The sequence below is a fragment of the Muntiacus reevesi genome, chromosome 2 (assembly GCF_963930625.1).
Source record: "Muntiacus reevesi chromosome 2, mMunRee1.1, whole genome shotgun sequence".
In the NCBI taxonomy this organism is placed as follows: domain Eukaryota; kingdom Metazoa; phylum Chordata; class Mammalia; order Artiodactyla; family Cervidae; genus Muntiacus; species Muntiacus reevesi.
This window is the reverse complement of record NC_089250.1, coordinates 102,524,792-102,536,919: the sequence shown is the minus strand read 5'-3', so window position 1 is coordinate 102,536,919 and position 12,128 is coordinate 102,524,792. Positions and strand designations below refer to the sequence as shown.

Below are 12,128 nucleotides of genomic sequence, written 5' to 3'. Positions count from 1 at the left end.
GATTCAACTTAGTTAAGGACACCCATACTGCTTATATCAAAACTCTCATTTTCTGATCCTTGTATTAGTTTCATCCCCATACCAAGCTTATGTTGTACCTTCTTGTAAGGAATAATGATAATAGTCTTTGAATAAAAGCACTGAATAAAATATTTGACAGCTAACATGATGATTGTTAGTTTTTTAAAAATAATTTTTATTAATAAATTTAATTATTTACTATTTATTTAATATTTAATTATTTACTATTAATAAAAGTGTGGTTAACTGTTTTTCCATCTGTTTCACACACAGTTATTAACTGAGTGCCAAACACTGAAGCTGGTACTAAAATTACAGACTTGGCAATTTAAAAGTTGAGTTAGAGCATTAATAAAAGATGACAAAAAGTTTCACAGATCCTAATGGAAATATAGATGAGAGGGGTTTTGTTTTGATTTTTATGTCTTATTTTTTAATTGCATGGTTTTGATTGAGGACAATCAGAGGAGATGATTGAGATGCTTAGACTTAGTTTGAGTTATGAATTAAAACTTTTCCTGTTGAGTGAAAACTGACTAGGGTATTCCAAGATAAAGGTTTAGTGTTAGGAAATGCAAGTATTTTAACAATGATGACATTCTTGATAAATACAGTAATAACTGCTAACATGCCTTGAGCCCTTACTACTTGCCATAACTTGTACAGCCTTCATCTCTTTATTCCTTACAATAACCCTATGATATAATTGCTATATTATCTTAATTTATCTATGAAAAAATATTCTGTATTATCTTTAATTGGTAAGAAAACTAAAACTTTGAGAGATTAAATTGTCCAAGGACACAGCCATCAAGTGATGGTACACAGATTCAAACAATTTTAACCAACTCCATAAACTTCTACACTACTTCGCCCATTATTTTTTAGATATAAATATACATAAAATATTAATTTGGGTTTAAGTTACTGCTCGTTCAAGTGTGGTAGATAAAGTATGAGATTAGACTCAGGTCAATTTGATCCTAACATGTACTATGTTTCCTCCTGGTGGGGTAAGTATTTAAACTTCCTGAGCTTCATGTGCAAATGTGTGAAGAATTACTGTGAATGGCATCTGAGAAGACGCGTGTAAAATCCTTAGCTGTGGCAGATATTTGTCATAGTTGGTTCCCCCTCACTGCCTCCCAGTTCCACCCCAGCAGGCAGCTACCTGGGGTGGCATCCTACTTTCCCAAACAATATGAAAGTTCAAGACACTTGCAATCTTCAAACTGTTTCCGTTGATAGCTAAGTCATTCTGTTCTTATAAAGTTATTTTTAAAAACCTCAATTCAAGTCTGAGAGTTAATTTTTTTGTTTGTTCTAATTTCATTTTCAAAGCACAAACCTTGCTTCAGAAAGATTTTTTAGTATACCATTTTAGGATGTTTTTCTGCCATGCCATTCAGTACACTGGCAATCTAGAAGATAATTCAGTTTTTATGTTTGTCTACTTGTATATCTTTCATGCCCCCAAAATGTGAACTAGAATCTGTGCCTCTGCTATGTGTTAAGCTTAAAATATTTTAAAGCTATTTCTGTAGAAAGGAACTAATTTAAGATTATCAAAATTTATCTTTACCATGAAATAAAGATTTCCTATTTAAAAGGAAATGTGTCATTTAAAAAGGTTGAATAAAATGGGATACATTTAAAAAGCAAATAGAAAATATAACAAAATAATAGCAACAAATTTTTCTTGGTTTTTAAACTCTGTATAGGTTTGCTGTCTGCACACACAAAAAAATTTCTTTTGACTATGAATTAGATAACTTTTCATTTGCATTTAACCTCATCCCTTATTATTTGAGACTTCCTAGTATTTGTGAGGTCAGCATCATGGCCTTTCTATTTCAAATGTCTTCTTTTATTTGTACCACTGCAGATTTATACTATGTAAACATTTTTCCAACACATTTTAAACAACTGTCTATGCAAGAAATTGTACAAAACAGTAGCATATTCTATAATTTTTAAAGATAACATTGCCCTTTTATGGAATTTTAAAGTTGGAAATATGGGAACAATTTGGGGTAAATCTTCATTTTATGGGTGTGGAAATTAAGGTCTAGAAATATTATGGGATTTGCCAAGGATCATTCCGTCTTTCCTCTATTTATTAAAAAAATAACCTCTGAGATCTTACTATGTGCAAAGCACTGTGCTAGGTAATATGAGGGACAATTACATGTACAGAGTTTCTCTCCCTCAAGGACTGTACAGTATAGTGAGAGATACTGTTTTCTTTTCTTCACCCTCCAGCATCTGCCAGCATCATCCTACCCAAGTTACTCATTCAGAGTCCTTAAGGCTATTTTCTTCTTCCTGACTAGCACTGAAAACTCAGCCTTTGAGCACTGGTGCTAAACTGAATCTTGGAAGCAGAGTTTTCAGTAACACAGAAAAGAATATCTTTATTGCTTTGCCAGGCAGACGGGAACACAGGAGGATCATGCCTCTCAAAACTGTGCCCCAACCTCAAAGGATTTGGTGAAGTGTTTAAATGGCAACCCACTCCAGTATTCTTGCCTGGAGAATCCCATGGATGGAGGAGCCTGGTATGCTACAGTCCACAGGGTTGCAAAGAGTCAGGCATGACTGAGCATCTTCACTTTTCTTTCTTTTCTTTCTTTTAGAGCTATAGTTCAAGGGTAGAGTTGCTGATGAGGGTCAGTGTGGGCAGGGCCTTCACTCCTTTAACCTGGCCTCAGGTGGTCTCCTGATGAGTTTCTCAAGCTTATCAAACTGTGATATTCTCTTGGAACATCTTTCCTTTGGTGGGGGTTTTAGTTCTGCACACCTGAAAGATACTATTATGTTGATCCCTTGAGGAGGAACCAGTACCCTGCCCCAGGGTTGCACTATTGTTTCTTGTGGGGAAGACTAGAGAGATCTTCAAGAGAATTAGAGATACCAAGGGAACATTTCATGCAAAGATGAGCACAATAAAGGACAGAAATGGTATGGGCCTAACAGAAGCAGAAGATATTTAGAAGAGGTGACAAGAATATACAGAAGAACTTTACAAAAATATCTTCATGTCCTAGATAATCATGACCACGATGGTGTGATCACTCACCTAAAGCCAGACATCCTGGAATGCGAAGTCAAGTGGGCCTTAGGAAGCATCACTATGAACAAAGCTAGTGGAGGTGATGGAATTCCAGTTGAGCTATTTCAAATCCTAAAAGATGATGCTGTAAAAGTGCTGCACTCTTTATGCCAACACATTTGGAAAACTCAGCAGCGGCCACAGGACTGGAAAAGGTCAGCTTTCATTTCAATCTCAAAGAAAGACAATGCCAAAGATTGTTCAAACTACCACAAAATTGCATTCATCTCACAGGCTAGCAAGTAATGCTCAAAATTCTTCAAGCCAGGCTTCAACAGTACATGAAATGTGAACTTCCAGATGTTCAAGCTGGATTTAGAAAAGGTAGAGGAACCAGAGATCAAATTTCCAATATCTATTGGATCATACAAAAAGCAAGAGAATTTGAGAAAAGCATCTACTTCTGTTTTATTGATTATGCCAAAGCTTCTGACTGTACATCACAACAAACTGGAAAATTGTTCAACAGATGGGACTCCCAGACCACCTGACCTGCCTCCTGAGAAATATGTATGAAGGTCAAGAAGTAACAGTTAGAACCAAACATGGAAAAGCAGACTGGTTCCAAATTGGAAAAGAGTACATCAAGGATGTATATTGTCACCCTGCTTATTTAACTTATATGCAGAGTACATCATGAGAAATGCAAGGCTGGATGAAAGCACAAGGTGAAATCAAGATTGCTGGAAGAAATATCAATAACCTCAGATATGCATATGACACACCCTTATGGCAGAAGGTGAAGAGGAACTAAACAGCCTCTTGATGAAAGTGAAAGTGGAGAGTAAAAAAGCTGGCTTAAAACTCAACATTCAGAAAACTAAGATCATGGCACCCAGTCCCATCACTTCATGGCAAATAGATGGGGAAATAATGGAAACAGTGACAGCCTTTATTTTCTTGGGTTCTAAAATCACTGCAGATGGTGAAATAAGCCATGAAATTAAAAGACACTTGCTCCTTGGAAGAAAAGCTATGATAAACCTAGACAGCATATTAAAAAGCAGAGACATTACTTGATGACAAAGGTTCATGTAGTCAAAGCTATGGTTTTTCCAGTAGTCATATATGAATGTGAGAATTGGACTATAAAGAAAGCTGAGCACTGAAGAATTGATGCTTTTGAAGTGTGGTGTTGGAGAAGAAGTTTGAGAGTCCCTTGCACTGCAAGGAGATCCAACCAGTGCATCCTAAAGGAAATCAGTTTTGAATATTCATTGGAAGGACTGATGCTGAAGCTGAATCTCCAATACTTTGGCCACCTGATGTGAAGAACTGACTCATTGTAAAAGACCCTGATGCTGGGAAGATTGAAGGCAGGAGAAGAAGGGGGTGACAGAGGATGAGATGGTTGGATTGCATCACTGACTCGATGAACATGAGTTTGAGCAAGCTCTGGGAGTTGGTGATGGATAGGGAAACCTGGCATGCTATAATCCATGGGGTCAAAAGAGTCGGACTAGGCTGAGTGATTGAACTGAACTGACTGTTTCTTGTCTGCTCCTCCCTTGTCTACGCATCTCCTCCCTTCCCTGATTAACATCTGTCTGAATTTACCTTTTTGAACTCATGGAAGTGTGAGTCTGTTCCCTACAAATAAGAAATGAGGGACATGGAAGACTTCCATGTCCAGTACCCCACAGGGTCCTGCTCAGTTTCATGACAGCCGCTGCTTTAATTTTCACACTTTTCTTCTCTCCTGTGGACTGTTGCTGCAACCATCTAATTCTTTGGTGTGTCTCTATTCTTAATCTCCTCAAATATCAGTACATTCTTCAAACTCCAGCCAGACTGATATGTTTGAAATAAGGTTCTATCTGTAACTCACCTACTCTGAGCTCCCAAGCTGTGATTGTGTATTGCCTAGAAAATAAAAGATTCATTAACATATCTCATTAATGTTTGGTGAGTAAATATGGGAGTAGATCCTGTGGGACTTTGAACACTGTGATCAAAATTTATTCTTAATTCCATGAGAAATGGGAGTAGAGGGAACATTTTTGGAACAAAGAAGAGGACAGAATTAGATCTCTAGTTTCTTTGATAAACACCTTGAGAGTTTGGTTTTTTTGTTTGTTTATTTCTTGTTCATTATTTTATTCTCAAATAAAAGGTGACTTGTGAAAAAGTAGGAATTCATTATACATTTGAATAAACAAAGGTATATTTTGGAACAGTGCTGTTGAATACAGTTTTCTGAAATAAGAGATGTGTATCTGTGCTATACAGTAAAGAAGCCACTAGACACATGTGGCTATTGTTCATTTTAAATAAACTGAGGGATTGAATTTGTAATACTATTTAATTTGAATAGCCACATATGACTGTTAGCTATTGTATTGAACAATCCACTGTTAGAAAGTTCTCCCTAGCCAGGGTCCCAAATAGGATACAGATGGAACACTCAAACTCAAATAATTCAAGGAGAGTTTATTTATGTAGTGATGTTTTCCAAATATGTAGGTAGCTTTAGGGAACCACATGAGACAGAGTAATTGACTGTGGTAGTTGTGTGGGAGCAATGGTTAAGTGGAATTCACAGGAAGACTCATAGTTAAGATTTATAAGCCTAGATCACATTGGGACAGGTTTCCCTTTTCTCTTTCCTGTGTTTCCATCAACCTCCCCTACCTTTCTTCTCTTTCACCCTGACTTTTTATTGGGTCCTTGCTCTGTTTATCCAGATTTATTTGGCTCAGTCAAAATATTCATTATATTATGAATATTCATATTATAGCATTCACAAAGTTATAATATTCATAATAAAATTAGTATATTCAATAATAAGATAATGGAGTTTCATTGAATGAAGTCTGTACTCAAAGCTTTTCTTTTTGAGATAGTCTTTGCTGGCAGTGTGTTTACTGATGAAAAATATGATTGTTTTCCCTGTATAGTGCTGATCTCTGCTGTGTTTTCTGAATTTTTCTCCTCGCCCTTTACTGTAAGTGGTACATTTTTCCATTAGTAGGACTGTGCTGACCCTAAATGTTCTGTTAAAGCTTCCTTTGAGGGGCATCTTCTCTTCTGAGCATTGGGAATATAGGCAGGCTCTTGACTGTTAGCTGTGATTATGTTTTAATATCCTGCTCTTTCGGTCCCTTACCTCAGCACATACAATTCACCTTCAGTCCCAGCTCATTGCTTGATGATTTGTTGAGGCTTTGAAAACAGAAGGAATGAGGGCTTTTAAGTAGGATGGGGCTATTTTTTCTTGCTTTATTTATTTTTACGCCATGCAAAAGGATTAAAGAGGCATAAAATGGCTTGACTGAGCCAAATAAATCTGTATAAACAGAGCAAGGACCCAATAAAAAGCTGGGGGTGAAAGAGAAGAAATGTGGGGGAGGGGGATGGAAACACAGGGATGAGAGAAAGGAAAGCTTTATATTTCTTGAAATTATAGTGACTGTTTTTTATTATCTGGAGAACAAAATGTCTTTGACCCAATTAAACCTTTTAAACTAAGGTGAAACTCTGAGGAGAAATTAGGAAATCATCTTTACAGTCCTTATTTAATCTCTTTCTGCTGTCACCCACTGTCATCCTTTATTAAAGTTTTCTGTGTCGTTGCTGTTAACTCTGAGGAAGTTGACATCTTTTAGTTGTTCTGATGAATCATATCACAGAAACTAGTGAGCTTTTATGACCAACACCACAGAAATCTTTCGTGTTATTCCTGATGCCTGGGTGTGTTGGGGGTGGGAGGTGTCTCTCGGTCTGTCCTATTCCTTCCTCTGATTGACGATCTCTGCTTTTGTGAAGTGGAAAGAGACAATCAAGAGCTAACATTGCATTAAACTAGAGGATAAGGGATAGATTCTTTAGGTAAAATTGAAACTGTCTTATAGCCTACTATACTGGTGGCAATCCAAGTAATTGCCACCGTGGTCTTATTGCTGTGACATTTAGAATTTTATTTCTCTCTCATGCTTCTCCCTTCTCCTTTCCCCACTTCACTTATTGGAGACAGTCTCCACCATGCATCCACCGCATACTCACTCTCAAGAGGAAAATGTGGTCAAGGACTTAGTGACCCTCTACTGTGCTTCCCCCACGAGGTATCTGGAGATGTGTGTGGTCAATTGTTGGCTGTCACAGTACCTGGGCATTGTTACTGGAATTTAGTAGACTGGTCTGTGGATGCCCCATAACTTTCTGTGTACTGAATGGGCTCAAATGGTGGTGCTTTTGAATCATAAATATCAGTAATGTTACTTCTGAGCAAAACTAGATCTAACTGAGGTTTACATGGGTACCAGCAACCTCGGCTAACAGGATTTTAGCTGTGTCTTGATAAGCAGCTGCTAAAATCTCTTGTAGTAGGTTCTTAATATAACTATATTGTGTTTTGAATCAAGTTGTTTATTTATAAACTAGTCAATACTATTTAATAAATTCTACACAAGTTACTTTCAGGAATTAAAAAAAAAGATATACTTGCCAACGTCAAGATTCTAACATCACTGTAAAGGTGATTAACCTGTATAGAAACAAAATGAGCATTTTGGGAAAATTTTTAAATGCTATTAGATCATTTTATCAGAACAAGGAGAGGTGAGGGCTTACTTTTGAGCACAGGTATTGGGGGGGGGGCGGTAACTCTGAGTGGAAACCATTAAGAAACAGGTAAGATTTTAATAGAAAATGATTTAGGGAGACACTTGCTACAATCAAAGATATATGTAAGAACTTGGGAGAAGAGCGAGAAATGTATAGAAATATTGTTCCTGTAAAGAATAGGACTTAAAACGATGTGGCAGAAGATTTGACTAAAATCACAGATTTGGGTAGAGTATAAATGGTCTTGAACTTCTTTTAAAGGAGTCTTTCCACTTGGAGATATGGATTCATATATGAGTTTAGTCATTGGGAGCAGCGTATGGCATATTGCCTAATGTTCTATTCTTCCTCTCAATGCCCTTTCATACTGTCCGTGATGTAAACCTCTTCAGTTATCAGCTGCTTAAACTTGCTTTCCTGATTTTCAAGGTCTCCTGTCAAGAGCCCTTTCAGTTTGTAATTTTAAATAGTAGCAATATTCCTAGAGGTGAACCACATAATGATTTTTTTCAATCTCTTTTATATAAGATATCACTAGAAAAGTATGATTAGATTCAATTCAGTTGTCTCCCACAAAAGTAATATGTAGAAATACCAACCAAGGTGACTCTCTATGTGCTTAATAGCCTAAAGATTTAGGTTAAGGATATAATAGAACTGTTCGGCTTAAAGGACAAGAAGGTGTTGCACAAATTATCCCAAAGAGCCAAAAACAGCGTCCAGTTTTTACTTGAAACAATTTGTTCTTGGAATATTGTCAGCTAAATTTGTGGTCAACTTTTGCAAATTGTATGAATTTGCACTGCATATTTTATTTAGTGTTTAGCAAAACTCCAATATGGCTCTGCATAACTTACACAATACACCACGAAAATGACTTCAGAAACTCCCACAGAAGTTGACAAATTGGGCATCTAATGCTTTTAAGCTAATTGCATGCTTTGCTGTTAGAGTTGACTTGTTAAGAATGAAGATCAGGGTTTCTTGGAGATAATGCTCTGCCTACTGCCACTTTGAATGCAGTCTGACCCTATATCAAAAATATTACAGAAGCTTAAAGAAGAAAATAATGTGAACTTTAACCATCATTCAAACTTACTCTTAAGTGAAGTACTCATGAATCATATGCAGTATCATAGCAGTTTTGAGACCTATTCTTGAATGTTCAAGCTGTTATTTTCAGGAAATTTAGAAAGCAGATTGCTAAGTGATAAAGAGTAATTCAATACCATTGCTTATGCCTTTTTTTTTTTTTTCCCCTCCCTTGCAGACTGGAAAAAAGGAAAGGAGTAATACCCTGAATATTGCAATAGAAAATATGTGTAAGAAGACAAGAGACCTTCGCAGACAGGTGAGTGAAAAGAAAGATGTGGAGACAAACACCAAGTAGAAATAACATTTTTTTTCTTTTTAAATTAATTTAGAACACAGAGCAAGAACAGTGAATATATACTTTCCACATTTACATAACTCACCCATTTTTGTGGCAAACATAAAGTAGAAGAAAGTGACAATATCAGGCAGGGTTACATTCAAATGCTGGCCCTGCTATCATCAGTTATGAGATCTCAGGAACAGATTTCACCTTTCTAAGCCTCTCCAGACCCAGAAAATGGAATTAATAATACATGATAGGGCTTTGAGGTTGAAATGAAATGCCTCCAAGTGCCTGGTACATAGTAAATTTTTAGAGACTGTTGGTAAATTGATTATATTAGATTAAAAATCTAATATTTTATTTTTTTTTTATTATCCAAATGCTTAAAGGAAACAGTTAGTCATTTGGAGACCCTACTGATTTCCCCTTCTAACTCTTCAGGATGCTTCAGAAATTAGTTCCTGTTTAAGTTAAAGCTCCTTTTAACCTTAGGTTATCAGGAACATAGGATTAGAAAGGATTTATTAAGTATAACAGAAGTCTAGTATTATGCCACAAGTTATATATTTTTTTCCTCCAGAAATATGAAGACTTAGCTATTTTTAAAGACTTTTGCTCTCTGTTCCTTTCCACTATTTAATAGCTGGAGTTCTTTTGCACATACAGCTTTAACTTGGTCACCAATAACTTACAAAAGAAGGGCAAAAACTTTTCACCCGTAAGCTTTTAATGCAATATATTATTGTGGTTTAGTGGGAAAATTTAGTAAAATAGCCTGAACAATCTTTTAATTCAGAAGTAGATTTGGAAATAGAATAAATAGGGATCCTCAGCCAGGTAATAATTGCTGTGTAAAAGCACAATTTTGAAGGCTGGGGAAATTCCAGTTTCTCAACTTTTTGACCTGAATGCAAATCCTAGTTCTACTATCAGCACTTAAAATCTTGGAATGTAATAGCTGAAAGGAACTTAGCACAGCCTGTCTTAAGATGCAAATGGGAAAGCAGGCTATTATGGTGAGGTGATCTGCCTGAGGAAGGAGCACTGAACCAATCAATACCCAGCCATAACCTACACCCAACTCAGGAATTCTCACCCTCAGGACTATCCTCCTGGGTAGTTGTGTAATTTTCATTCTCTATGTTCAGGAGTCTACCCCATCTGCTCTTCCCAGAACTTGAAAAAGTTGTTACTATGAGCTATTAACAACTGTGTCTTTCATTCCGGAATCTCTAACTGCGTTCAACAATGTTATACACAAAGAATTGATGTACATTTATACCTCCAAAGCTTTTGGAATCATTATTTTTCATTAAAAAAAAAAGAAAGAAAGTTAAGATAAAGCAATCCTTTGTGTGTAGGATTACCAGATTTAGCAAATCAAAGTACAGGATGCCCAGTTAGATTTGAATTTCAGATTTACAGCAAACAAATATTGCATGGGAACATAATTATATATATATTTTTAAAAAGCTGTGTTTATCTGAAATTCAGATTTAACCAGGAATCTTATATTGTATCTCATAATCATACTTTGATTTCAACTGCACATCATCAGTGAGATAGGGAAAGAGCATGGGGGTTATTATCTTACTTCATAGTAAGAAAATGTAATAGAAGGCTTATAGAGGACTGCTGTGTTCCAGAGTTATGAAAATTTCCTGTGGTTTCACAGGTCCACATCTAATTTTTTTTTGGTTAAATATTGCTGTTTAACACAGCACCAAGAATAATAGCAACCACTTTATTGTTTCACGATTCCGTGGGTTGGCTGGGTAGGGATGTCAGGGGGTCCATTTCTATAGCATTTTCACTTGCAGTCTCCCATATACTGGTAGTATTTGAGTATTTGAGTATTTGAGTCTAGCAGGGAAGTTTGGATTTCTTACATGTTGGTTCAAGGATCCAAGAGAAGAAAGATGGAAGTTGCAGGCCCTCTTAACGCCGTTAGCTCGAAAGTCACCAGGATCTTGTTTACTCCACATTCTGTTGTTCAGAATACTACAAATTCTGCTCCAGGTCAACAGGGGCAAGCAAAACATCCTCTTACGGGAAAAGTGGAGTGTGTATATAGGAAGATGGGATTGTTAAGAGCTGTCTTTGGAGACATCCATGGTCTTCAATGTGAGTTGAGACAGTTGCTATGATTTGTTCTCAGTATCCTTGCTTGCCTTCCCAAGAACTTCATTTTCCATCGTGATGTTTATGCTTGTGGCAATAATAAAAGCCAAGCAACATGAGTCAGCTCTACCTCTTCTTCTTCTTGCAAAATTTGTTAAGCAGTTGGTTTTAAGCATCTTCTCTATACTTTTCACACAGGAAGGAGAAAGCCCCTACGCTTGCAATGTTTTTCTTCAGAATATTTAATATTCTTGTTCTAGATATGTGGGTTTTTGATTGTTTGTTTGTTTTTAGTTAAAAAAGAAAAAGATATAAAGCCAATCTCTCCGCTGATTCATCTGAATTCATTTGTTTACCCATAGCCTGTCCATTGACGATATAGAAACATTTTAGCTCAGAGAATCAGTGGATTTCATCTACAATGAATGAGATAAATTGCTTAGTAATAGCTGGGAAGAAGCAGATTATACATTTTGGGGTAACATAGATAAATGTCTTACATGTGACTTACTGTTCTTTTGTTTCAAATAAATAATTTGTCTTTTCTTGCTCTGTGACTTCATTGGCTGTTGTACTAGAGAACAAAGACAAAAGCCGTGGGCACTGTGTTTTAGCTTCTCTGTAATTTGGCCCCAACTTAATTCTCATAATTCTTAATGTTCATTCTCCTTTTGCTTTCTTCCTCCTCACCACACCAGCACAGTAACCTTTTCTCTGAATGGTGTACTTACTCATCACCAAATTTCCCACCACTTCCATCTCTACCTACAGACACATACACATCTTTGTATATGTGGATTGGTGCCTGACTTGTTCTGCTTATTCCCTATACAACTCCTAATTGATTGAGAAAGTTTAAAACTAGTATAAATGCTACTTCTGCCATGAAAGCTTTGCCATTTTTATCAGCTAGAATTCCTCTTTTTTTTCTCC

The 12,128-nt window shown here is 36.4% G+C and overlaps 1 protein-coding gene across 1 annotated transcript in view; it reads left to right on the top strand.

The window, feature by feature from the left end:
• CTNNA3 (catenin alpha 3) overlaps positions 1 to 12,128 on the top strand; it is a 1,724,101-nt gene that overhangs the window by 862,053 nt on the left and 849,920 nt on the right. The window contains exon 7 of the mRNA XM_065919867.1: positions 8,967 to 9,047. Within this exon, the coding sequence (XP_065775939.1) occupies positions 8,967 to 9,047 (81 nt within the window). The remainder of the gene's footprint in view (positions 1 to 8,966; positions 9,048 to 12,128) is intronic.